General features: G+C 41.1%; 1 protein-coding gene across 1 annotated transcript in view; it reads right to left on the bottom strand.

Annotated features, from left to right (window-relative positions):
• Positions 1-27,167, bottom strand: part of ROR1 (ROR family WNT receptor 1) — a 416,524-nt gene that overhangs the window by 112,508 nt on the left and 276,849 nt on the right. Inside the window, exons 3-4 of the mRNA XM_027113977.1 lie at positions 13,295-13,582; positions 12,608-12,638 (exon numbers count right to left, since the gene is read on the bottom strand). Coding sequence (XP_026969778.1) covers positions 12,608-12,638; positions 13,295-13,582 — 319 coding nt within the window. The remainder of the gene's footprint in view (positions 1-12,607; positions 12,639-13,294; positions 13,583-27,167) is intronic.

Below are 27,167 nucleotides of genomic sequence, written 5' to 3'. Positions count from 1 at the left end.
GGTTTTGTTGCCTGGCATCCACTTGTATGACTTAAAAACAGCTTCTAAGAATCAGAAGACTGGAACATAGAAGGAACTAGATAAAAATGTGTCAAGCAAATTAATAAAACCTTGCCATATGTGGAGAAAGTATTTCAGAACAGAGACTCTTAGATATTCAATTTAATACACATTTGTTGAGCACCTACTATGTGCTAGGTGCTGTGTTAGGTGTGGGGATACATTTATGACTAACACATAGACTGAGAAGCTCATTTCAGAGCATGTGCTCCTAGAAAGCAAGGACTTATCTTCCCTCTTCTCCCTTTAAATGTGCCCTGCACACACAGATACACTTTGCCAATGTTCACAAGTATCGTTCTAATTGGAAGCTTTCCACACCTTAGTCATATAGTGGAATTGTTGAGTGATGGGGGTGGATTGGGATATAAGAGCTTGGCTTCTCAACCTTCTGTACTTTTGGATCCATCCCCCAGTGAGATCGGTAAATCCTTCTTATCTAATCTCTCCACATTCCCTCCCTCTGGCCCTTCTCTGCAGAGCACTGTGTCTCAAGCGGTTTGATGAAGAGATGGAGGTTAGCTACTTCACTTGGAGCCGTGGCCCCCTGTGTCCTGGGCCAGCTGCTGAGGGACTTCCCTGTCTCCCCTCTGCAGGGCACCTCCGCCTTTGAACTGCCTGAGTAACTGTTGAAAGTTAGCCTTAAGTTTATCTTGAATTGAAAATTACATTAACACTTCCTGGGCTGGGCCGGCACCCAGCTACACTTCTTCACTGTGGCTGAGATAAGAGAAGGAAAAAATTCATCAAAAGCTGGTCACTTTGTCTTTCTGCAGAAAGGGACTTAAGCCAAAGGCCAACGAGAGGAAAGGGGATAAAGGCTTCAAGGTCCCTGGCTGGTGTTCACAGCAGGATATACCGTCCAGAGGGACTCTAGCTGGAAAGAAGGCATAGCCTCTTTGCTAAAATAGCAGTGATGATGATGGTGACATCAGTCAATATTATGAAGCTTCTAATATGCGCCAGGTACAGTGCTACCTACGTTACACACATCATCTTATTATTTAACCTTTACTGTTGTAAAGGTTAAATAATAAGTATCTCTTATTAAATAATAAGTATCTCTATGAGATACTTTTTTTAAAATCATGATCTTTCTACAGACTGATTCTGCAGGACACCTGACAGGATTAAAGAAAAGAAATACAACTTAAATTCATTGCACTTTAATTATCTACCAGGCCCCATGCTGGGATTTTTCATGTGTCAGAAGATAGTGGAACAGTATAGTCAGTCAGTCAACAAATATTATCTCACTCATTGGAGGAATACTTATTGAGTTCTACTAGGTGTTAAGTACTCTATAGTCATAGTCTCATTACTGCCAATGACAATCCTATAGGATAGGTACTGTTATCACCACCTTGTAGAAAAGGATGCTTACATGTTGTTTTTCTCCCCACCCCCTTTTTTTTTTTTTTTTAGTGACTATTTACTGAATGCTGGCTATGTTCTAGGACTGGGATAGACTGGTACATGAAGCAGCCAGTGCCCTGACCTCATGAAGCTTAGTTTGTAGACAAACAAATAAATAAAAAAGGAAAATGTTAGGTAGTGATAAAAACTCTGATATAAATGAAGCAGGGTTATATGATAGAAAATGCCTGGGGCTACTTCAGATTCAGGGGTCATTTCTGAGGAGGTGACATTTTAGATGAGCACTGAATGACAAGAAGGAGCGAGTCATGCCAAGATCTTGGAACAAAGCCTTCCAGGTAGAGAGAAGGGGTAACACAGAAATCCTAGGGCCTGCAGAACACGCCTGGAGAGTCCAAGGAACAGAACCACAGCCAGCGTGGCTGGAGTTGAATGTCAGAGGTGGGAGGCCACAGAGGGAGGCAGGGAGCCTTACACATTGCAAGAAGTTGGGAATCAATCCAAATGGGGAGTCCTGGGGGGTGAGGGGCCTACCAGGGCAGAATTTATTTTTAAAAGCTACTCTGGTTTCTGTGATGAGAAATCACCTGTAGGAGACAAGGGCGGAAGAAGGTTAAGCGGCCTTAGTACGAAATTCAAATGGGATATGAGAGTGGCGGAGAGGAGGGTGGCAGGGGAGATGGGGAAGAGGGGTTGGAGGGGTCAGAAGCACTTGCTGAGGCAGCGGAAAGCCCCAGCACACTGGCTAAGCAGTTGCAGGGAAAAGCTTGGTCTTTGTAGTTTCCACAGAGCTTGGACAAGAGCCTGGCATTTTGTGGGTGACTGATAACCATTTGTTGGACTGAACTGACGCTTAGTGTTTGCTGTATTGGATCTGTTTGCCTGTTAGAAGGCTCAAGATATATACCAGGAGACCTCAGGCAAACATGAGTGATACAGGATTGGTGCTCCCCAGGCCTCACTGGGGTCAACTAATAAATTTAATGTTCCCAAAAGATTAAAACTGAAGAAGTCGAATATGAACTAAGTCGAATTAAAGCCATTTAACTTTTGTGAGTCTTTTCAATAATACGGGGCTCAAAACATGTTCCCTGGAGAGCTGTTTTGGGGCAGAGAGGTGATGTATGTAAAAAAATCCCATCCGTTGCCTTACTGGGGGAAGAAATTCAACAAAGGGAAGCTGTCATCAAATGGAACATACCCTGGGGCCTCACTGGCCTCCTAAGACAGCACCCACCCTGTATTGTCTGTGACATCAATAAGATGCCCAGGTGAAGGCAGAAATATGGAATGACAGAGTAAGGACCTCCAAAACTCTGTTCCTCCATAAGAGCATCAATAGTGGCAAAAAAAATTGTGAAAATCAACATTTTCATAACTCTGGAAATTAGCCAAAGGCTTGTAATACTCTGAGGAGCATTTATTCAAGAAGAAACACTTAAATTTGGTAAGATCAGAGCCCTATGGAATTTTAACTTGCCCTATTCTCATCTCCCTCTTCTGAGTTCCGCAGTAACCTTGAAAAGCAGCAGCTTCCCCCCAACAGCAGCTGTGAATGCCAGCAGCCTAGCGATCACTGGAGGAGGCAGACGGGTTGGAGCGCCTCAAAAGCCACATCTCCAGAGAACCGGCATGACTTGCCCTGTCCAGCAGCATTGTGGAAAAGCCCCATTCACAGGGCTTGATTATTTCTTTTGACTGGACTCAGAGCTTCTCGGTGGAAAAGCCCTAGCTCCAGGACATTTGCTGAAAAAAACTCATAGTTGTCTGGGGTAACAATACCAGTTGGGGAAAAGAAGAGCCTGGCCAAAAAGCTCAAAAGCTCAAAGGGAGGATCTAAGGAATGAGATGTTTATAGGCAGGCTTTGAAAACCTCTGACATACTCCTGGGGATGTAGAAGGATGCACTCATGTGAGGGGTTGTGTGCATGCCCAGGAAAGACCTGAGAAAGCCCTGGCTAACTTTGAGGCCATGCTCAAGAAGGAAATGAAAGCAAAGGCAGAATTATAAACTGCTGGAGTGCTAAGGGTAATCCCCCCAAACACATATGGGGCCCCTCGGCAAAGGATGGGAGACATGGGTTTAAAGAAATCTCTGTCCAATTGTTAGCTGATCACTGAGCTAACTGAGCAGAGACTTCAGTAGCCACACATGATGAGGTAATATAGACTATTCAGAATTATTCCAGGAAAGTCACTAAACAAACAGGAACAACAACAACACACAGCAACATCAGAAGGGAGGTGATCTGATTTCTAGAGTTGCCACATTACATTATTTAAATGCCCAGCTTTCAACAAAAGGCAGTTCTTTGAAAAGATTGATAACATTGACAAACCTTTAGCTAGACTAGTTAGTTTCACCAAGAAAATAAAGAAAAAGAAAATACAAGTTACTAAAATTAGGTATGAAAGGAGCAAAATCACAACTGATATTACAGAAATTTTAAAAAACATAAGAGAAACTATAAACAACTATATGCCAACAACTTAGATAATCTAGATGAAATGGACAAATTCCTAGAAAGACACAAACCACTAAAACTGACTCATAAAGAAATAGAAAACCTGAATAGACCTATAACAAGTAAAGAAGTCGAATCAGTAATTTTGAAACTTCCCACAAAGAAAAGTTCAGGCCCAAATGGTTTTACTGGTAAATTTTAACCAAACACTTAAGGAAGAATTTTCACAAACTCTTCCTCAAAGTAGAAGAGAATACTTCTCATTCTAAGAGGTCAGTATTATCCTGACATCAGAATTAGACAAAGACATCATACAAAAAGAAAACTACAGACCAATACCTTTTATAAACATAGATGCAAATATTCTCAAAAACATTACTAGCAAACTCAATCCAGCAACATATAAAAAGGAATTATACATCATGACTAACTGGAAATTATTCCAGGAATGTAAGCTTGGTTTAACATTAAAAATTAATCGATGTAGTACACCACACTAATATATAATAAAGGACCAAAAAATTGTGATCATCTCAATAGACACAGAAAAAGCATTTGACAAAATCCAACACCCTTTCATAATAAAAAATAGTCAACAAAATAGGAAAAGGACAGAACTTCCTCAGCCTGATAAAAGGTATCTACAAAAAACCCACTGCTAGCATCATGAAAGATTTTCCCTTAAGATCAGGGAAAAGACAATATCTGTTCTCACAAATTCTATTTAACATTGTACAGGAGGCTCTAGTCACAGCAATTAGACAAGAAAAAGAAAAAAAAGGCATCTAGATTGAAAAGAAAGAACTAAAACAGTTTCTATTTGCAGATGACATGATCGTATGATAGAAAATACTAAGGAAGTTACACACACACACACACACACACACACACATACACAGAGAGCTAATAAATGAGTTTAGTAAGGGTATAAGATATAAAATCGACTTACAAAAATCAGTTGTATCTTTACAGAGTAGCAATGAATAATCTGAAAACTAAATTAAGAAAACAATTCCATATACAATAGCAATAAAAATAATAAAATATTTAGGAATAAATTTAACATAAAAGAGTAAAACTTGTACACTGAAATCTACAAAACATTATTGAAAGAAATTAAGTAGAAAGACACCTCATGTTCATGCACTGGAAGATTCAATATTCTTTAGATGACAATACTCTCCGAATTGATCTATAGAGTCAATGCTATCTGTATCAAAAACCCAGCTGGCCTCTTGGCAGAAATTAACAAGCTGTCCCTAAAATTCATATGGAAATGCAAGGGAACTCAGAATATGGGAAAAAAATCTTCAAAAAGAAGAACAATTTTGGAGGATGTGATGGTCAGTTTTATGTGTCAACTTGGCAAGGTACAGTTCCCAGTTATTCAAACACTAGTCTAGGTGTTGCTGTGAAGGTACTTGGTAGATGTGATTAACATCTACAGTCAGCTGACTAACTGTAGGAAATCATCCTCCATAAATGAGTGAGCTCGAGCCAATCAGTTGAAAGGCCTTTAGCACAGAAGTAAGGCTTCCTTGATGAAGAGGAAATTATATCTATAGATTGCAGCATGAGTACCTGGCGAGGAGAGTCTAGCCTGCTCCTCCTGACACCCTACCCTACCCTATGGATTTCAGACCTGGCTAGCAAGCCCACACAATCACATAAGCCAACTCCTTGCAATAAATCTCTGGCTCTGTTTTTCCAGTAGAACACTGACTGAAAGAGAGGACTCACATTTCCTGATTTCAAAACCTACTACAAAACTGCAGTAATCAAGACTGTGTGGAACTGGCATAAAGAATATTGACATTGATCAATGGAGTAGAATTGAGAGTCCAGAAGTAAACACATACGTTTATGGTCAATTGGTTCTTAACAGGGTGCCAAGACAACTCAATAGGTAAAGAATAGTCTTTTCCACAAATGGTGTTGAGAAGACTGGATTTCCATGTGCAAAAGAATGAATCTGGATTCCTACCTCATACCATAGACAAAATTTAACTCAAAGTGAACCAAAAACCTAAATATAAGAATAAAACTATAAAAGTAAGAAGAAAAGATAGGAATAAATCTTTGTGCTCTTGTATCAGGCAATGGTTTCTCAAAAGCACAAGCAACCAAATAAAAATAATAATAAATTGAACTTCATCAAAATTTAAAACTTTTTTTGTTTCAAAGAACACTATTAAGAAAATGAAAAGACACCCACAGAGTGGGAGAAAATACTGGCAAGCCATATATCTGATAAGGGTACAGTAGCCACAATATGTGAAGAACTCTTACAACTCAAGAATAAAAAGGCAAAAACCCCAATTTAAAAATGGGCAAAGACTTTGAACAGCCATTTCTCCAAAGAAGTCATACAAATGGCTAATGAGCATATAAAAAGATGATCAACATCATTAGGCATTACAAAAATGCAAATCAAAATCACAATGAAAAAAAAATAACAGCTGCACATCCACTAGGATGGTTATAATAATTAAAAATAAATAGAAGGAACATAGGAGAAATTGGAACCTTCATACATTCTTTGTAGGAGTATAAAAGGGTACATAAAATGGTAGAGCCCTTTAAAAAAGAGTTTTGTAGTTCTTCAGAAAGTTAAACATAGAAATACCATATGCCCCTGGAATTCCATTCCTAGGTATACATTCAAGAGAACAGAAAACACACACTCCACAAAAACTTGTACATGAACATTGCAGCATTACTCAGAATAGGCAAAAAGTGGCAGTAACCCCAAAGTCCACCAAGAGATGAATGGATAAACAAAACATGGAATACAATGGAACATTATTCAGCCATAAAAAAGGATGGAGTACCGACACATGCTATAATGTGGATGAACCCTGGAACCAGTATGCTAGATAAAAGAAGCCAGACACAAAGGGACAAATATTGTATGATTCTACTTATATGAACTATCTAGACCAGGTAAATTCATAGAGACAGAAAGCACACTAGAGGTTATCAGGGACTGGGAGGAGATTCTTTATGAGACGGTGAAAATATCCTCAAATAAGATAGTAGTGAAGGTTACACCACACTGTGAATATATTAGAAACACTGAATTTTATAGTTTAAAATTGTGAATTTTATGGCATGTGAACTATATCTCAGTAAAATTGTTATTAAAAAAAACAGAAAAAGAAGAAGAAGGCCCCTGTCCCGGGCCCACATACCAAAAGTACATAGAAAATAAACTGAATAAGTGTAGAGTACACATGGGACTCTCTGGGATCTGGCACTAAGTGCTGGCACAGTGATCCAAGCCTTAAACATCCACTCCCGTGACCGACTAACACTGTTCTGGTCCTAGGGGCCCCTTCTCTAACATCTCTTACCCTATGTCCTTGAAACAGAAGACAACCATGATTGTATACTGTGAAGGTCTGTGAGTTGTGCCACAGCCAGTGGAAGTGATGGACACTGCTTGGAGAGCAGGAAGGGTTGCGGTGGCAAAAGCACTTCAGGTCACCTTATCTTTGCTAAAGGAGGCAAGAGTGTACAGTGGAGAAAAGACGGCCTCTTCAATAAGTGGCGCTGGGAAAACTGGACAGCTACATGTAAAAGTATGAGATTAGATCACTCCCTAACACCATACACAAAAATAAGCTCAAAATGGATTAAAGACCTAAATGTAAGGCCAGACACTATCAAACTCTTAGAGGAAAACATAGGCAGAACACTCTATGACATAAATCACAGCAAGGTCCTTTTTGACCCACCTCCTAGAGAAATGGAAATAAAAACAAAAATAAACAAATGGGACCTAATGAAACTTAAAAGCTTTTGCACAGCAAAGGAAACCATAAACAAGACCAAAAGACAACCCTCAGAATGCGAGAAAATATTTGCAAATGAAGCAACTGACAAAGGATTAATCTCCAAAATTTATAAGCAGCTCATACAGCTCAATATCAAAAAAACAAACAACCCAATCCAAACATGGGCAGAAGACCTAAACAGACATTTCTCCACAGCAGATATGCAGATTGCCAACAAACACATGAAAAGATGCTCAACATCACTACTCATTAGAGAAATGCAAATCAAAACTACAATGAGATATCATCTCACACTGGTCAGAATGGCCATCATCAAAAAATCTCCAAACAATAAATGCTGGAGAGGGTGTGGAGAAAAGGGAACCCTCTTGCACTGTTGGTGGGAATGTAAATTGATACAGCCACTGTGGAGAACAGTACGGAGGTTCCATAAAAAACTGAAAATAGAACTACCATATGATCCAGCAATCCCACTACTGGACATATACCCTGAGAAAACCATAATTCAAAAAGAGTCATGTATCGCAATGTTCATTGCAGCACTATTTACAATAGCCAGGACATGGAAGCAACCTAAGTGTCCGTCATCGGATGAATGGATAAAGAAGATGTGGCACATATATACAATGGAATATTACTCAGCCATTAAAAGAAACGAAATTGAGTTATTTGTACTGAGGTGGATGGACCTAGAATCTGTCATACAGAGTGAAGTAAGTCAGAAAGAGAAAAACAAATACCGTATGCTAACACATATATACGGAATCTAAGAAAAAAAAAAGGTCATGAAGAAACTAGGGGCAAGACGGAAATAAAGACACAGACCTACTAGAGAATGGACTTGAGGATATGGGGAGGGGGAAGGGGGAAGGGTAAGCTGTGACAAAGTGAGAGAGTGGCATGGACATATATACAGTACCAAACATAAAATAGATAGCTAGTGGGAAGCAGCCGCATAGCACAGGGAGATCAGCTCGGTGCTTTGTGACCACCTAGAGGGATGGGATAGGGAGGGTGGGAGGGAGGGGCATGCAAGAGGGAGGGGATATGGGGACATATGTATATGTATAACTGATACACTTTGTTATAAAGCAGAAACTAACACACCATTGTAAAGCAATTATACTCCAATAAAGATGTTAAAAAAAATAGTAGCTTAAACGAAAAAAAAAAGCACTTCAGTAAGAAAAATGATAAGTTAATCAACTTGTCAAATTCTTCTTCCCAGTCTGAATGCAATAGATTCTTGTACAACAAACTATCATTCCCAGTATAACCGAGCATCCATTTGCCTGTTTTGCTTTGTATTCCAATCAGTGCTTCTGAAAGTTCTCACAAATGAGAGTATATTTGCAACAGTTTCACATGGCTAAGAAAAATTTTGTAATATTACTTGTTATGAGTCAAATTGTGTGCCCTTAAATTCACATGTTGAAGTCATAATCCCCAACAGCTCAGAATGTGATCTTATTTGGAAACAGGGTAACTTGATTACAGAGGTAATCTGTTACCCCTGTAATCATGCTTAAAAGGGGTCATTGGGATGGGTCCAAATACAATATGACTGGTGTCCTTATGGAAAGAGGAAATTTGGAGACACACACAGGGAGAATGCCATGCGAGTATCAAAGCAGAAAATGGGTGAGGCACCTACAAGCCAAAGAATGTCAGAAGAATACACACTATGTGAAAATCTTGTTTAGAACAACATTAGGCATTCATTCTGCTGAAATGAAGGCAATAAAAAAAGTTTTAATGGAACTAATATATAACAATCTATGAATGACATATAATATCTCTGGCCCCCTTTACCGAATATCCAGGCATGAAGAAGAATGATTTAAGTAGTCATTTTTGATAGCACCTGGCTGCCAGTCATATACAAACCATAATTTTGCATGTATTTTTAACTTTTGTCATTATGAAGGTATATGTGTCAATGTGGGAGGACAGAACATATTTCACTGAGCAGTTTGCTAGCTTGATTTACAACATTTAAATATGTACATGTGTGGTATGTGGGCCTCCACTTGTGCTCATGCCCCAGGTCCGATAATTGTTAGAGGTGGGCAGGGCCCAGCAATGACAGAAGAAAGCTAGCCTGCAGCTATGAACAGAAGCCAAACCAACAGCTCTAACCTGCTCCTACTACAAACTAAAATGCCATCCTGGAAGCTTCATGTGAGGACCTGATGCAGTCCCTAGAGGGAGTGGTGAGTGCCTCACATACTTTGCCTTCCTGGGCCATAGTCCCCAGGGCCCTACAAGCCCATCCCAGTCCAGGGGTATATAGCCCTGTGGCCTCAGTGGGCACTCAGCTCTCACCAGGTTTCATACACCTAATATATTTCACTGTTCCAAATGTCAGGGTGCGTCATGAACTTGCATTTGGTTTCCTTGCAGTAATTCTTGCAGTGCCGCCTTTAAGTAAACAGAGCAATCTTATAACTGCACTTCACTCCTGCATTGGGAAAGGACGGTGCAGTTTGACGAAAGGCTTTCAGAGCACTCCTCAATGCGGTGATATTCCCCATGGCTATTATGTTGTTACGTCCTGCCTGTCCCCTTGTAGGGAGGTTTGGCTGCTGGTTGAGGGCTATGAGGATACAGAAGGGAACTAGCATTCCATCTGGGAGTAAGCCTTAGGAAGAAAGGAACTCTTAGAGATAGGGTAAGTGGTGGCAGCTGAGAAAGGAGAAAAAAGCAGGATACATCGCCAGTTTCTAAGGGAATGAGAGAAAAGGGTATCAAAATGCCAAACTGAGGATAAAGATTGAGCTGCAGAAGGCCCTGCAGGATTTCCAACTTTGATTGTATTTTTTTTGCAGCTCCCTCCAAGAAAACATGGCAAGTGTACATTTCATGCTATTGCCGATTAACATGATGGATAAATGGACAGCTAACATAAAACAGAGTTCCTGACATCAAAGGATACTTTTAGCTACGGTTGAGCATCCTTAAGGAACTTCAATACCCTTTCCATAGATAGCAGCTCAGAAAAGCAGAATGCTATCTTTGTATGAAATTAAAAACCATGGAAGATAGACTGGGTTCATCAGAAAGGTAGCAGCAAAGAAAGAATGAAAACTTCAAGTAAGGACATAAAAGGGTTTAAAAATAATTCTGATACTAAAAAAAGGAACTCTGATACAAATACAACAGGTAGAAAGTCAACAGCCCAGTGCTTAATAGCAAAGGCAGACTAGTGAACCACATTAATCAACCTAGGATACAGATTATCAACAACATTTGAAACTCAGATTAACAGGAACAAATAAGGTACCGGAGTGGGAAGCATTTTTACAGCCAGTAACAAAAGTTTTCATCTTTGCTTAAATAAGACTTCAAAAGGATTCCACATATCAACCAATAAGTGAGTTCACCAAAAAAAAAAAAAAAAGATTAACTTTAAGAAATGCAAGGCAGGGCTTCCCTGGTGGAGCAGTGGTTAGGAGTCTGCCGCCAAGGCAGGGGACACGGGTGAGTGCCCTGGTCCAGGAAGATCCCACATGCCACGGAGCAACTGGGCCCTCGTGCCACGACTACTGAGCTTGCGCTCTAGAGCCCACGAGCCACAACTACTGAGCCCACGTGCCACAACTACTGAGCCCACGTGCCACAACTACTGAAGCCCGCGAAACTAGAGCCTGTGCTCCGCAACAAGAGAAGCCACCGTAATGAGAGGACTGTGCACCGCAACGAAGAGTAGCCCCCGCTCGCCGCAACTAAAAAGAAAGCCCGCGCACAGCAACGAAGACCCAACGCAGCCAAAAATAAATAAATAAATTTATTTTAAAAAAAGGAGAAAGAAATGCAAGGCACAGTGACCACACTTCTGATCTGTTTTAAGATGAATCAGCATTTTCTACCTGAGCAAGTAGAATGCAGTTAGCACTTGGGTGATTTTAAAGACTCTTTAACAGTTGCCTTTAATTGGCTGATGAAATAGCAGAACCGTGTGGCTGAAAGCCAATGTTTATTTTTACCCGTTGTGGGCCACTGGGCCTCCAGGAACACACAAATATATTTAAATATCCCACACTGTAATTAAGAGGCGCAGAGAGGATTAGAGCAAATTAAGCTGCTGTTGTACTTGCCATTGGTTTAGTCAAGGCCAGGCATTTTGATGCTCTCATGGCAGAACCCGGCAAGTTTTACTTTAGAAATCTACAAAATATGGAATATATTTTCTTGCAGAGCAAGGGTTTTAATAAATGGGTCTCCCCCCCAAAATAAAAATTATACATAAATAAAAATATCCCAAGTGAATGCTCCTACAATGAAAGAAGAGATTCCCTTAGCCAGAAAAGGAAAAATGTATCAACAATAGTGTCAGTTAAAGAAACTGAATCTTGAGACTCTATTAATAAGGGACTCAAAATGAATCAAACTTCCATGTAACTCTCATCCAGACACAGGGCTTTCTTCTCCTAGGTGAGTCAGAACTTCTGCCTGAGTTTTTTAAAGGGAATAAAAATAAAGTGATCACCCAACAGATGACCTGTTCAATAACTAAAGCATCAGAAATATTTGCAGAAACGGAGAACAGAGCCTTTTAAGCAAAGACTAGAGTATAGGTTCCTAAGCCAGCAGTGTTTCATTTTTTTTGTTTGATTTTACCAAACCCATTGTAACTAAATGTTAGCTTAATTTTAAAATAGTACATGTAAGTAGACTTTTTGCTTTGATTGCTCAGAATCAACATTACCATGCTTGAGATTACTGCCAGTGCTGGTCTCCTATGAATCTTCATATCAAAGAAAAAGCAAAATGGAATGAGGGCAGGGCAAAATGGAATGAAATCTGGAAACACAGTGTTTTGACCCAAGCAGAGGACAACATTGCCTTTGCCCTAGCAACTCTGGAGAAGCGCTTAAAAAAGACAAGAAAGAAGATCTAAGTACTTACGAGGACCCTGGACTTGCAGTGGGAGGGGGGCCTGAAGAAATGAAAGAAAAACAAAAGAAACAGTCAGTCTGGGTTATTGGAGGGTGAACATCAGGACAGTCAAACCATTACGGACCAAAGTTCTCAGCCACCCCGAGGTGATATTTATTTTTCTGGAATTTATTATTTTGCTCCAGCTCCCCCAACCACCTCTATGAAAAAACATACCAGTGAGACTGTGTCTATATCCCACAGTTCAGAGCCTGAAAAATGCTAAGACAAGGGCTAAAAAATGAGTCAGAGTAGGCATCCTCTCGAGATGCAGCGAGTTTCAGTGGGAGGCTGAATGAGCATGAGGACGTTCATTGCAACAGCAGGCAGGGGTCTGTGATGGCAGCTGGACAGAAAAGGAGCCTGTGTGCTGGAAATCTTCCCAACTTCTCTGGACAAGGAACATTCTTGTTGAGAATTCACTGATGCGGTGACTTAGAATTGGGGCTGAGGTCAGACCTATCTGGACCCTGCTCCTGCCCTGCAGTTTACTGGCTGGGTGACCGTGAACATAGTACTTAACTGCTGGGCCTTGGTTTACTTATTTCTAAAATGGGTACAAGAGGACCAGCTTCTGTGTTGCTGGGCACACCCAGGACCTCCTCACCCCCGCGGAGGCTGAGGGCCAAAGGCCATCGCCAGTAGGAAGCCGCTTACCGAACTTGACAAACAAGACTCCAGTGGTAGAAACCACCTTCTTGCCGTTCGTCGCCACGCACTGGAAGTAGCCCGTGTCTGTGGTGTCGAGGTTTCTAATCCGTAGCCGAGAGCCATAGTTGGTTGCCCGAAAGGAGATCCTCCGGGGCTCCTGGACCACAGGTGCATCATTTTTGAACCAGCGGATAGTGGGAGGCGGATTCCCAGAGACTTTGCAGTGCAGTTCTGCCGTCTGCCCCAGGGACGTGGTGATGTTATTCATCGGTTCATCGAGGGCCAGGTAAGACTCTGTGCACAGGGAGAAGCAGGCAGGTGAGAGGGGCAGACTGCTGGAGAGTACCTCCAAGCAACCCAAACTCACTCTGTGTGCCCCAGACCACAGAGAGACTGAACAGGAGCGGCATGGTGGAGACAGACAAGGGATGGTTGAAATCATCCCTTTACCGAGACCCTGTGACTACTAAACAATCACCCATAGAGTCTGCTGCTTGGAAGGAAATTTGTTACTAACCATGGTATAAAACCCAAAGTTTTCAAATGACAATGCGGTACCCATGGATAAATTTCTCGGCCAAGACAAGATGAGCTTTTGTGTTTCGGAGTATAAAAAAAAAATGCATGCTTCTTGTTACAAACTCAAACAATACAGTGAAAAAGAAAAAGAAGTAAAATTTACATCATCCCGAAATGACATCCCTCTTAACATTCTGGCAAAGATCCTACCAGTTTGTTCACTTTTGATAAGAGAGAAAGTATGAAAAACTGGAAAGGTAGGAGCAATATATTTATATCCACATGGCCCAAGATTGGGAAGGATGCTGAAAATCTTCCTGTCAGTGATGATATAATAAGGGTTATGAAGGCCAGGCTGCTGGCAGACAAAGTGGTGAGAGGCAATGAAATTATTTCCATAATGTTACTCATGTCAACCGCAACACATTACAATATATTATTCTATGCATTCAATTTTTAACTGAGATATAATTTATATTCTATGAAATGTATCAGTCTTAATTGCACAGCCCCACGAGCCTTGACAAATGCATGTACCCATGTAACCGATGCCCCTATCAAGATATAGAACAACAGAACATCATCAGTACCCCAGAAAGTACCCCCAAGATCCTTAGTAGTGAATCCCTGCTCCACCCCCTCTACCTGGCAAAACTGTGAGAGGATTAAAATTAAATCAGATGAAAAGCAAAAAAAAAAAAAAAATTAAAATTAAATCAGGCAAGGCATGGGAAGCATTTAAACTAGTATATGGCGAAAAGTAAGCACTCATATATATTAATCAGTGTTCTATTATTTTTATAATAATAACAACTTCTGTGCAATGCCTTTTACTCTGTCTCCTGTTATCCTCTAATAACCCCGTGAGGTAGGAAAGGCACAGGAAGTATCATGATGCCCAGCTGCAGGGGAGATGTCTCAGAGATTAGCTGACTTGCCCTGTGGTCACACAGTAAGATGTACATTGTGCCCAAAGCTTCTAGCACTAACGACTTTGTGTCCTCAGGCTCAGCCTAGCACCTAAACAAAGTTCAACTGAGCCAAGCTGATTAGTACAGTAGTAAGAACAGATAGACTCTGAGTCCTGCCATATGCCAGGGGCTTTACTTTAGTATTTACCTGCCCTATAACTCCACAAGGGAGGAGGAATTGTCATCGCTGCTCAACAATGAGGAGACCTAGGATCAGAGAGGTTAAGTGACTTGCCCAAGGCCACACAGCTGAGCCAAAGGCTGGTTCAGCTCTCTCTGGCTCAAAAACCTAGCTCTTTCCACCCCATCCGATTGCTTTGGTAGCCTGAGTCACACTGAGGAGGGGAGACAGAATTCAAACTTCTTCCTTAAAGAAGAGCTGGGGTTTACACATATCCACACACCCACAGGGCTGTGATCTTCCCCTAACTCCAGCCAGGATTGTCTGGTTCATGGGTCTAACCTTTAGCTATGTGTTCTGGCTGGTGTTATGGTTTCCCTCCAGAAGCCAGGTACCTCACTGACCTGATATCCTCTGATAGGCCCTTCTCCTTGAGGCTACCTCCTGTTTCCTGTCCTTTCTGTAGCATGGGTCCAGCTTTGAGTTGGAGGTGAAACAGGAGGGAAGGGGGCAGGGCACAGCCTTTAAAAGAATGACATAGCCATAGGACATGACAAAAACTGGTTAGAAACAACTAGGTCCAAGATGGCAGAAGATTCGACTTCCAGTGGACCTAGAGCCTCATTATACGCTCACTGTAATATATTAGCATCTAAATGACACACCCACCAGTGCCATGACAGTTCTGAGGCTAACCGTAAAAGGCCAAAAAATGGGCGGTGGCCCAATTCCTGGAAATCCCTGCCCCTTCCCCGAAAATAGTTGGAATAATCCTCCTGCTCATTAGCATATAAAATTACCCAGCCCATAAAAACTAACCACCCCATGTATCGGGTCCTCTCACCTTCTGAGATGGCCCACACTCTGTCTGCGAAGTCTGTTTCTCTCTAAATAAATCCACTTCTCACCTATCACTTTGTCTCTCACTGAAGTCTTTCTGCGACAAGACATCAAGAACCTGAGCTTCATTAAGTCCTGGGACCAGGTGTGTGATCTCAATTAAAAGACTGTGGGTTTCAAGTCCCAACCTGGGTTTGGCAGGGTTCGAGTCCTGGTGTGTGGGTTCGAGTCCCAATCTGAGTTGCACGGTTTCAGAGGGGTCTCCACAGTGGCAAGAGGTGCCGTCACTCAGGTACTCCCACAGCCTGGCTCCCTCTCCCAGATTTCTACCTCCTTTAAATATCAAAGCCAGCCAACATCAACCACACTCCTCAGAGGCCAGGATGACAGTGTCTAGGTGTGCATCTCAGGGGTTGACATGACTGTTGAGTTTTCGTCAAGAAAACAAAAGTCAATTCTACTTTATTTCTTTGGTTCTTCCCCCATAGGAAGTTGCTACTGAAATCCCAGCAAGCTTTTTGGCCAAGCCCTCATAGCGTAAAATATAAAAGGATGAGCTGGAACTTTAAACTGTTTCCTTTGCCTCCAAACCCCAGTTACTTTGCATGATACTACAATCACAGACACACAGTTCTTCGAATTTTTTCTTCTAGGAACATAAATTAGCCCAGAGACAGAGAGTTCTATAACTGGGTGGAGTATTTCAAGTATTCTCTGAAGGTGTACTCAAATTTCTTGAAAACAAATTAGTACGGGTTGATCCACCAGATGAAATCAACCCTCACAAACTCTGAAGCTAGAATGTCTGAATTCGCATCCTGGTTCTGCTACTTATCAGCTGTGTGACCTTGGGCAAGTTATTTCAACTCTCTGTGTCTCAAATTTTGTTACCTGTGAAATTAGTACAATAATTATATCTCCCTCATAGGGCTACTGTGAGGATTATATTAATTAATACATGGAAAGTACTTTGAATAGGGTCTGGCATGGAGCAAACAGCATGTGAAAGTTTCTGCTATTATATTAGCTATTTTTTTCTTTTCTTTTTCTCACAAATAACTTATGCCTAAAAATGGGGAAAGGGGGCTTCCCTGGTGGCGCAGTGGTTGAGAATCTGCTTGCTAATGCAGGGGACACGGGTTCGAGCCCTGGTCTGGGAGGATCCCACATGCCGTGGAGCAGCTAGGCCCGTGAGCCACAACTACTGAGCCTGCGCGTCTGGAGCCTGTGCTCCGCAACAAGAGAGGCCGCGATAGTAAGAGGCCCGCGCACCGCGATGAAGAGTGGCTCCCGCTTGCCACAACTAGAGAAAGCCCTCGCACAGAAACGAAGACCCAACACAGCCATAAATAAATAAATAAATTAATTAATAAACTCCTACCCCCAACATCTTGTAAAAAAAAATAATAAAAAAAAAATAAAAATGGGGAATGATTATCCATCGAACTGATTGGTTTCCTGGCCATGTCCAGTCCTGACTTTACAGAACAGATCTGAGGGATGAGGCCACCTGCCCAAGATCACATAACTAACACACTGCAGGATAGAGTGGTTAATTTGTCCGTGAAGTTCTATATCATATCTACCTAAAACAAAAACAAGGGGGCTTCCTTGGTGGCGCAGTGGTTGAGAGTCCGCCTGCCGATGCAAGGGACATGGGTTCGTGCCCTGGTCCGGGAGGATCCCACATGCCGCGGAGCGGCTAGGCCCGTGAGCCATGGCCACTGAGCCTGCGCATCCGGAGCCTGTGCTCTGCAACGGGAGAGGCCACAACAGTGAGAGGCCCATATACCGCAAAGAAAAAAAAAAAAAAACACAAGGGTTACAGGGCATCTTGAAATCAGTGTAATAGCTGGCTCAGGCAGTATGTTTCCAGAGAGAACAAAGGAAATGTAAACAAATCTTTGTGTCTACTGAACAAAGGAGCCTTGCCATAAACACAGGGAATTTGGTTCTAACTTTTTAGTGATAAAGAACAATGTTCAATTTATTTGCCATCTGTAGCTGCTCACTTAATAAGTAAAACAAGCAAATGATCTGGTCCTCAGTTTGGCAAAGACTGGAAGCATCAGAAACACATTTGGCCTAAACAACACGAAAGCATTTTGTGACTGGAATAAAATAAAATAAAAACGCATGTCTGAATCATTGCTATCAGCCTTGCTGTTAACAAGCCTCTGGCCGTGATCCATTCTCTTCCCAGAACTATCTGGATCCTCCTGGAGCAGCCTCATGGGCCACACTAGGGAACCCACTCTCTGTTCTACACCCAGCACTGGCGTGACCATTGCAGGTTATGGACTAGTCATTTCTTTCAGAGAACACCTGGGCATCCCAGCGAAGCAGCCCAGGGCAGAGGAAATCTGTAAACTGGACCTGATACCAGTTTGCCACCACCTAGCTGCAACTGGGCTTTGGAGTCATGATCTATTACATGGGCCTGTGCGGTCTGCACCTCCTGAAATAGTGTAAATTTCCATATGGGCCTCAGCTGCAGAAGCACTGGATGGCAGTGTGGACTAAGAATGCCGCCTGCCATATCAGTAAACAAGATGTGGCGGCCATTGAGCCGTCAGCCACTACAGCTGAATTCCTCTACCACCCCCCCCAACCCCAATGGTACATCCTGAAAGGATTCAGGATGGAGAAAAAAAAGAGATTACTGGCCCTAGATAGTTAAGCTGCATAGCAAAGGAATAATTTCATTAAGTCCAGGCTCTTGCATCTTCCCCTACAGAAAAGCACTAAATTCATTCATTAACTTGAGATATCTGGTTTTTCTTTAATTAGCAGTAATCTTTTGATGTTCTGACTACCTGGTTTTGTTGTTGTTGTTCATTTGGTTTTGGGGGGCTTTTTTTTGGAGGGGGGTAAGTTCCTATATGTCCTGGCTCCTCCCATACCTCTGAAACTGTCCCTGAGAGCTACCTAAGAGGCTGTATCCCGGGCTTACGTCTTCAGTAAGTCTGCCAAATAAAACAATTGTCAGCTTTTAGGTTGTGCAGTTTTTTCAGTCGACAGCAGACAGCAGGTACTGACTGAGTCTGAATGCCAGAAAAAGCATTTTGGCCTGTACGTTTAAGCCTGGCTATTCATACTGTTAAAAAAGGCCCAGGGCTTCCCTGGTGGTGCAGTGGTTGAGAGTCCGCCTGCCGATGCAGGGGACATGGGTTCATGCCCCGGTCCGGGAGGATCCCACATGCCGCGGAGCGGCTGGGCCCGTGAGCCATGGCCGCTGAGCCTGCGAATCCGCAGCCTGTGCTCTGCAACGGGAGAGGCCACAACAGTGAGAGGCCCACGTACTGCAAGGAAAAAAAAAAAAAAGGCCCAAAGTGGAGTCACTTGTGCTAAGTCCACATCACCAAACCGGGACTTAATACCTAACTTAATTACACTTTCAACCTCTCCCAGGAATGGACTCTTAAACCAATCAATCTGGAATTACCTAGTCAGCACTAGTGAGGTGATCTGCCTGATAGACCCCTGCTGTGCCCTAAAAGTGACCTTGCCACAAACAATCTACTCTTCCCTAGGAACAACCCTGTTCTGCCCCTTTCTGCCTATACAAGTCTTTCTTTTGTACAGCTCTTCAGAACTCCTTTCTATCTGCTAGATGGGATGCTGCCTGATTCATGAATTGTTGAATAAAACCAATAAGATTTAAAAAATTTGTTCACTTGAATTTTGTTTCTTAACAACATTTTTTTCAGTGGCTTTATTCAATACCTCTAACAATGTGTGCTTGAGCTGTGGAAGCTTTCTCATCCTTCTTTCCCTGCTTTTGTGGACCACAAATGTTGAGATGGCAGACTGGTGAGTGGGAGGTGGGATATAATCTGGCTGGAGAGAGAAAAAATTCCAATTCTGCTGATTCCACCTCTAGCTCTGTGTCTCTGAATGAACTATGTCTCCCAGTGGGGGTACTAGTAATAATGATGATGGTGACAATGACAATGATGATGATACAATATAATGATGAAAATAGTTAACATCTAAAGGGTACTTATTACCACGGCAGGTGTTGTTACAAACCATTATTATTGTCCTCATTTTATACATGAGATATCTAAGGCACAGGGATGGTAAAAAAGCCATCCAAGATCACACAGTAAGTAGAAGTGAGACAAAACAATTACTGATTCAGATTTAGATTGATTTAGATTTCAGTCTAAATCCCAGCAAATTATTTTGTGAATATTGACAAACTGATTCTAAAGTTTATATGAGAGGCAAAAGAGCCAGAATAGCCAACATAATACTGAAGGAGAAGAACAAAGCTGGAGGACTGACACTACCCAACTTCAAGACTTGCTATAAAGCTACAGTAATCAAGACAGTGTGATACTGGTGAAAGAATAGACAAATAGACCGATGAAAGAGAACAGACAGCCCAGAAATAGAATCCAGTGGACTACCTATATATAATCAACTGATCTTTGACAAAGAAGCGAAGTCACCACAAAGGAGCAAAGACAGTCTTTTCAACAAATAGTGCTGAAACAACTGTACATCCACATGCAAAAATGAATCTAGACACAGCCCTTACACCCTTCACAAAAATTAACTCAAAATGGATCACGGACCTAAACATAAGATGCAAAATTACAAAATTCCTGGAAGATAACATAGGAGAAAACCCAGATGATCTTGAGTATGGAAATGACTTTTTAGTTATGACAACAAAGACATGATCTATGAAATAAATAAATGATAAACTAGACTTTATTAAAATTTAAAATGTCTGTCCTGCAAAAGACAATGTCAACAGAATGAGAAGACAAGCCACAGACTGGGAGAAAACATTTGCAAAAGACACATCTGGTAAAGTACCAAAATATACAAAGAACTCTTAAAACTCAACCATAAGAAAGCAACCCCAATAAAAAATGGGCCAATACTTTAACAGATACCTCACCAAAGAAGAAAAATGTCAAAGAGACATATGAAAAGATGTTCCACATCATATGTCATCAGGGAAACGCAAATTAAAACAATGAGTTACACTAAACACCGATTAGAATGATCAAAATCCAGAACATTGACATTACCAAATGCTGATGAAGACATGGAGCAACAGGAACTCTCTCTCATGGCTGGTGGGAATGCAAAATGTTACAGCTACTTTGGAAGATAGTTTGGCAGTTTCTTACAAAAATACAAATACTCTTACCATATGATCCAGCAATCTCACTCCTTGGTATTTACCCAAAGTAGTTGAAAACATGTCCACACAAAACCCTGCACATGGATGTTTGTAGCTTTATTCACAATTGCCAAAAGCTGGAAGCAAACAAGCTGTCCTTCAGTAGGTAAATGGATAAACTGTAGTACATCTAGACTATGGAATATTATTCAGTTCTAAAAGGAAATGAGCTATCAAGCCATGAAAACACATAAAGGAAGCATAAATACATATTACTAAGTGAAAGAAGCCAATCTTAAAAGGCTACATATGGCATGATTCCAATTATAGGACATTCTGGAAAAAGTAAAACTTTAGACAGTAGAAATATCAATGGTTACCAGAGACTGGGGTGGGGGGAATGAATGGGCAGAGCACAGAGGATTTTTAGGGCAGTGAAAATACTCTCTCTGATTCTATAATGGTGGATACATGTCATTATACATTTGTATAAATCCATGGAACGTACAACACAAGAGTGAGCTATAATGTAAACTATGAACTTCGGGTGATTATGATGTGTCAATGTAATTTCACCAGTTTTAACAGATGTACGACTCTGGTGGGGAATGTTGATAACGGGAGAGATTATGCATGTAAAGGGGCAGGGTGTATACAAAAAAATCTCTGTATCTTCCCTTCAATTTTGCTGTGAACCTAAAACTTCTCTAAAAGAAAATCTTTAGGGCTTCCCTGGTGGCGCAGTGGTTAAGAATCCATCTGCCAACGCAGGGGACACAGTTTCGAGCCCTGGTCCAGGAAGATCCCACCTGCCGCGGAGCAACTAAGCCCGTGCGCCACAACTACTGAGCCTGCGCTCTAGATCCCGTGTGCCACAACTACGGAGTCCACATGCCACAACTACTGAAGCCCACACGCCTAGAGCCCGTGCTCCGCAACAAGAGAAGCCACCGCAATGAGAAGCCCGTGCACCGCAACGAAGAGTAGCCCCCGCTCAATGCAGCTAAAAGAAAGCCCACGTGCAGTAATGAAAACCTAATGCAGCCAAAAATAAATTTTAATTACTTAATTTAAAAAACAGTAATTCTTTAAAAAAAAAAAATCTTTAAAAAATTATTTTGGCTCCAGAGTCCTTGTTCCAGGACAGAAGTTCTCAAACCCCTTGGTTTCAGAACCCCCTATACACTCTTTAAAATATTGAGGACCCCCAAGAGAAAATTTTAAAATATTTGTTTACTAATTTATTTGAAAATAATCTCATTACTTGTTAACAAATATTGTCATGAAAAATAACTATATTCCCCCCTGCACCTCCTGATACACATGCAAATAGTGAGAAGAGTGGCACTGTTTTCTATTGTCATTGATCTATCATTTGGCTTAAGACCAGACAGCTGGACTCTCCTCTTTCTGCATTCAATCTTTTGAGATATGTTGTTTTGGTTGAAGTATAGGAAGAAAATCTGGCTTCATATAGTTGGAAAAGAGAGGGGTATTTTTATAGCCTTCTCAGATAATTTAGGATAGTATTCTTTGATACTAAACCAAAATTTGACAAATGGTAGTTTCTTTTTTTTTTTGACATTTTTAAATTGAAGTATAGTTGATTTACAATGTTTCAGGTGTACAGCAAAGTGATTCAGTTATATATATATATATTCTTTTTCAGTTTTTTCCATTATAGGTTATTACAAAATATTGAATACAGTATGCTGTGTTATACAGTAAGTCCTTGTTGTTTATTTTATATACAGTAGTGTGTATATGTTAATCCCAAACTCCTAATTTATCCCTCCCCCCCTTCCCTTTTGGTAACCATAAGTTTGTTTTCTATGTTTGTGAGTCTATTTCTGTTTTGTAAATAAGTTCATTTGTATCATTTTTTTAGATTCCACATATAAGTGACATCATATGATATTTACCTTTCTCTGTTTGGTTTACTTCACTTAGTATGATAATCTCTAGGTTCATCCATGTTGTTGCAGATGGCATTATTTCTTTCTTTTTTAATGGCTGAGTAATATTCCATTGTACATATATTCCACATCTTTATCCATCATCTGTCAGTGTATATTTAGGTTGCTTCCATGTCTTGGTTATTGTAAACAGTGCTGCTATGAACATTGAGGTGCATGTATCTTTTCCGGATATAGGCCCAGGAGTGGGATTGCTGGATCATATGGTAACTCTATTTTTTGTTTTTTAAGGAACTTCCACACTGTTTTCCATAGCGGTTGCACCAACCAATACATTCCCATCAACAGTGCAGGAGGGTTCCCTTTTCTCCACACCCTCTCCAGCAGACAAATGGTAGTTTCTTAAAGAATAGTTGTGATGTGAAATCTGAAACCATACTAGTGAATTTTTCATAATCTGTTATATTAAAATGGATTGATGTATCTTGCACGTTGAACAGATCTTTTATCCATGTATGATTTTTTAACACCATGCCCTGTTCATTTAGAAAACATTGGTTCAGAGTTACATAGATCTTCCAGATATGAACACATTTAATCATGTAATATAGAAAAATCACATTCATTAGTATCACCATCTATCTCATTAGTAAAGATTGGGAAACTGTCAAGCTCTTGGTGGTGGCTAAAAGTTTTCCAAATTTTAAATTTTTGCCGGAAAGCTCAAATTTTATTATTGGCAACTAATACTATCTCCTGTTTCCTTCAAGTGTCAGGCTCGTTTTGTTTATTTTCAAGAATAATTAACCATAGTTTGATTGTCAATCATTCTTTCAAGTAATAAAATGCTTTTCTCTGTGACAACCATAGTGTTTCACCAGTCAGCACGACTGCTTATGTATACTTCCCATTTTGCCATACAAAATATTAAAAAAGACATGTACCTCATGGGTCAAGATTTAGTTAATAATTTTTGCTGCTTCATCAAAGATATTCTTAAGTGCAATTGGCTTTTCTTTTTTATAAATTGAAGTATAGTTGATGTACAACATTATATAAGTTACAGGTGTACAATACAGTGATTCAAAATTTTGGCTTTTTTTTTCTAAACTATAAGTGTGTGGTGGTGGAGAATACAGTAATTTCTAGTACAGTTTAGTACAGTTTGTTACCACTGTTTTGACTCATGCTTAGGCCCCAGAATTTTTACCATCGCTTTTACACAATCAGGATGGGTAAACTGAAGTTCAGAGAACTTAAAGACCTATCCTAGACCTGTCCCAACTAATCAAAGCTAAATCCAGGATTTGGACTCCAAGCTCAATGCTCTTTCCTTCACACTCCACAGCTGCCCTCTGCCACCCCTATGGGTATTGGACCAGTGTGAGGTTCTCAGAACAAAATGATTTAGCTCAAGTCCTGAATACCACAAGCTAGGCTTGCATGGTCTGTTTTCTATTTCTGAATAAGCAACTTGGGATTTGGGGGCAATCTTAAGTGATTTTTGTAGGTGTGGGCAAAAGTTTGGGACTCTGAATAAAAAAAAAAGATATTTATGCTTTTTAAAATGTATGAAAAGAAAATGCCAGGATTCTTTCAGTACCACCATTTCCTCCATTACCCACAGAAAGTGATGATCATAGCTAACATTTTTCTGAGCATTTACAAGGTTCCAGGCACCATTTTAAGCACCTTGTACACATTAACTTATTTAATCTTGAAAACAATCCTGAGGTAGACACTACTCTTACCCTTTTTTCAGAGATAAGGAAATGAGACACAGAGAGGTTAAGTAATTGCCCAAAGTCATGCAGTTAGAAAGTGGCAGAGCCAGGACCCAAACCCAGACCTTTGGACACAAGAGACCGTAATATTAGCCAATGCACCGTTTCCCAGTAAACCCACACTTTAGTCTTTCATTGTTTCCTATTACCCCTGACCAGGACTATGGAATAGTCTTGCCCTTTTTAATGAGTCCATCCAGCAGGAGACAATACCTACTGGTACGGAGAACAACTCATCACTACCAGTTTCTTATGTTGTAAGTGGAAGCCATCATGGAGAGGGAGCTTTTTAAATACACCACAGGCATTGTTCATCCTGACGCTTAATCAACTTAAGAAGTGAACTGCGAGAAAAAAGAAGTTAGTTTATGAGCTCTCTGGGAATTGAGACTCTACTTCCTCCTTTTCGTAGTCCCCCCAGCACTCCACGTGTTAGATGGTGAACTTCGTAGGCATTTAATAAATGCTGGTTGATTAAGTAAATGGAAGGCTCAAGTGTATTTCAGGCAAATGAGCTTTGGAGACACCCCATTTATTACTCACCCATTTGACAAGACGTCACATTCACAAATCCCTCCCACCATTTATTACTTAATTTTCAAAGTGCCCTCCCCTCCCCCCCCCCACTCCCCGGGAGGGAGGCGGGGCCAAGAGTTATATTGCCATTCTGACAGGTGAGAGAGACCCAGATATAAAAAGTTTAACAGTCCTTTGCCATGGCAACCCAGCCAGTCAGCCAGGGAGCCAGTCACAATTAGGCTCAGGGCCTGCATCTCAGTATCAAAGAGGCACATGCCAAATGCTAGTCCCCTTCAGGACCGATCCTATTCAGAAGAGGGAGGGGGTTCCCGACATGAAATAAAATGCTTAGCTAAACATAAAGGAAGGCTGCCAAACACGGTTAGGTCATCGCATTTGACTTTGAGAGAACATTCTGTTCATGCTATCAACCTGCAGTCACTTTCAGCACACTTCACCATAAATATTTCTGACTCACTATCTCAGGAAATATTTTTTATCTTAATAAACTCAATGCAAAACATAATCTAAATCGGCTTGCACATTCTTGACTCACAGCCACAAGCTGCATTTAATAAAAATCAGTGGAAATAGCAGGGGACTTCTGAATAACCGCAGTTCGTTATCTGACAGGAGGCTGCTGGGAAGTTCCGAACACACGGAGAGCAGGAGGTCGGTAAGCTGAAGGTACGGAGAGAGCCAGAGACCACCGGATGACCCCACTTGGTGGATCTTAATTTCCACTGATGAGCTTCACTCGAGGCGCTATTCGTGACAATGAAATGCAGCATGGTGATTAAGAACATGGCTCTGGAGTCGGACTGCTTGGCCCCACATCTGAGTACCACCTCTCACTTGCTGTTTTTTTAACCTCCCTTAGCCTCAGTTTCCTCAACTGTAAGATGGGGCTAATAACTCTCTAGTTACCCTAAAGTGTTGCTGTGGAGGTTAAATGAGATCATCCTTCTCTGAAACATCAAAAACATTCACTACAGGGAGCTAGAGCCAGAGATTCTCAACCCTCATGGAACATCGCTATCACCTAAGGAATAATAATAAAAAAAACTCCACTGACACCTGGGTCTGACCCCTAGAAATTCACATTTAATTGATCCTGGGTGGAGTTCAGGTATTAGCATTTTCTTAGATGCTCCCCAAATGATTCTCCTCAGCAGGCAATGTCAATGTAGAACACTTGGCTAGAGCAATTATAGCTACCACTTTCTGACCACTGATTCTTACCTGGCTTCCTGCTAAGCCCTGTTTTTACTGCTCAAAACCTCCAGGAAGATTCTCTACTACATTCCTCATTGTCCAGAAGAAGAAACCAGCGCTGAGACATTAAGCACGTTGCCTAAGGTCACATGACTGATCAAGAGTGAAACCACATCTCCAACCAAGACTTTTGCCTTGAACTGGCCAGTCTTCAAGCCTACATCTTCAGTCAGGGAAAGAGATGGCTCGATGAAGATAAACATTTTCTGGCTGAACAAAGCTGCTGTAGACCAGGGGGCATGATGGTTAAAAGTCAAAAAAAAAAAAAAAAAAAAAAAAAAACCCCAGCAAAGCCAACACTCACATTTTCTTAAAAGTTCAAGTACTAAAGCATCAAGCTGAGCTCAGCCTTGTGACCTCTATGTAACACGGGCAGGTTTAAAGAGTGTCCATAGCTACAGTGAAGCAGGTACCTTTAAAAAGCAAAAGCAGTAGGTGGGGGCATTATCTCAGAATAAAGAAGAGGACTCTAAGGGGAATAAATTAAGCTTATGACAAACAAACAAACAAAAAGCATGTCCATAGCACCAAAGAGAACAAATGGTCAACGAAGCAGCTCCTTCTGGGGGAGGAAACTCACATACGTCAGAAATGGTTCTGCAAATGTGCACTTAGAGCAAACCTGTAAATCTGGACTAACGAAAAAGGAGCCACCTTTATAGGTTCTTCCTTAGGAAGCACAGAAACTACACCTACTATTTAGAGACTTGTTTTAAAGAATAGGTCATTTTTACAAGTAGGTCAATTGTATGTAAATAGACCCTTAAAAGCTCAGGGAAACTACATTTTCC

The sequence above is a fragment of the Aethalodelphis obliquidens genome, unplaced genomic scaffold (genome assembly GCF_003676395.1).
Source record: "Aethalodelphis obliquidens isolate GAN/ISIS:26980383/991018 unplaced genomic scaffold, ASM367639v1 scaffold13, whole genome shotgun sequence".
NCBI classification, from domain to species: Eukaryota; Metazoa; Chordata; class Mammalia; order Artiodactyla; family Delphinidae; genus Aethalodelphis; species Aethalodelphis obliquidens.
This window is presented reverse-complemented; position numbering and strand designations above follow the sequence as displayed.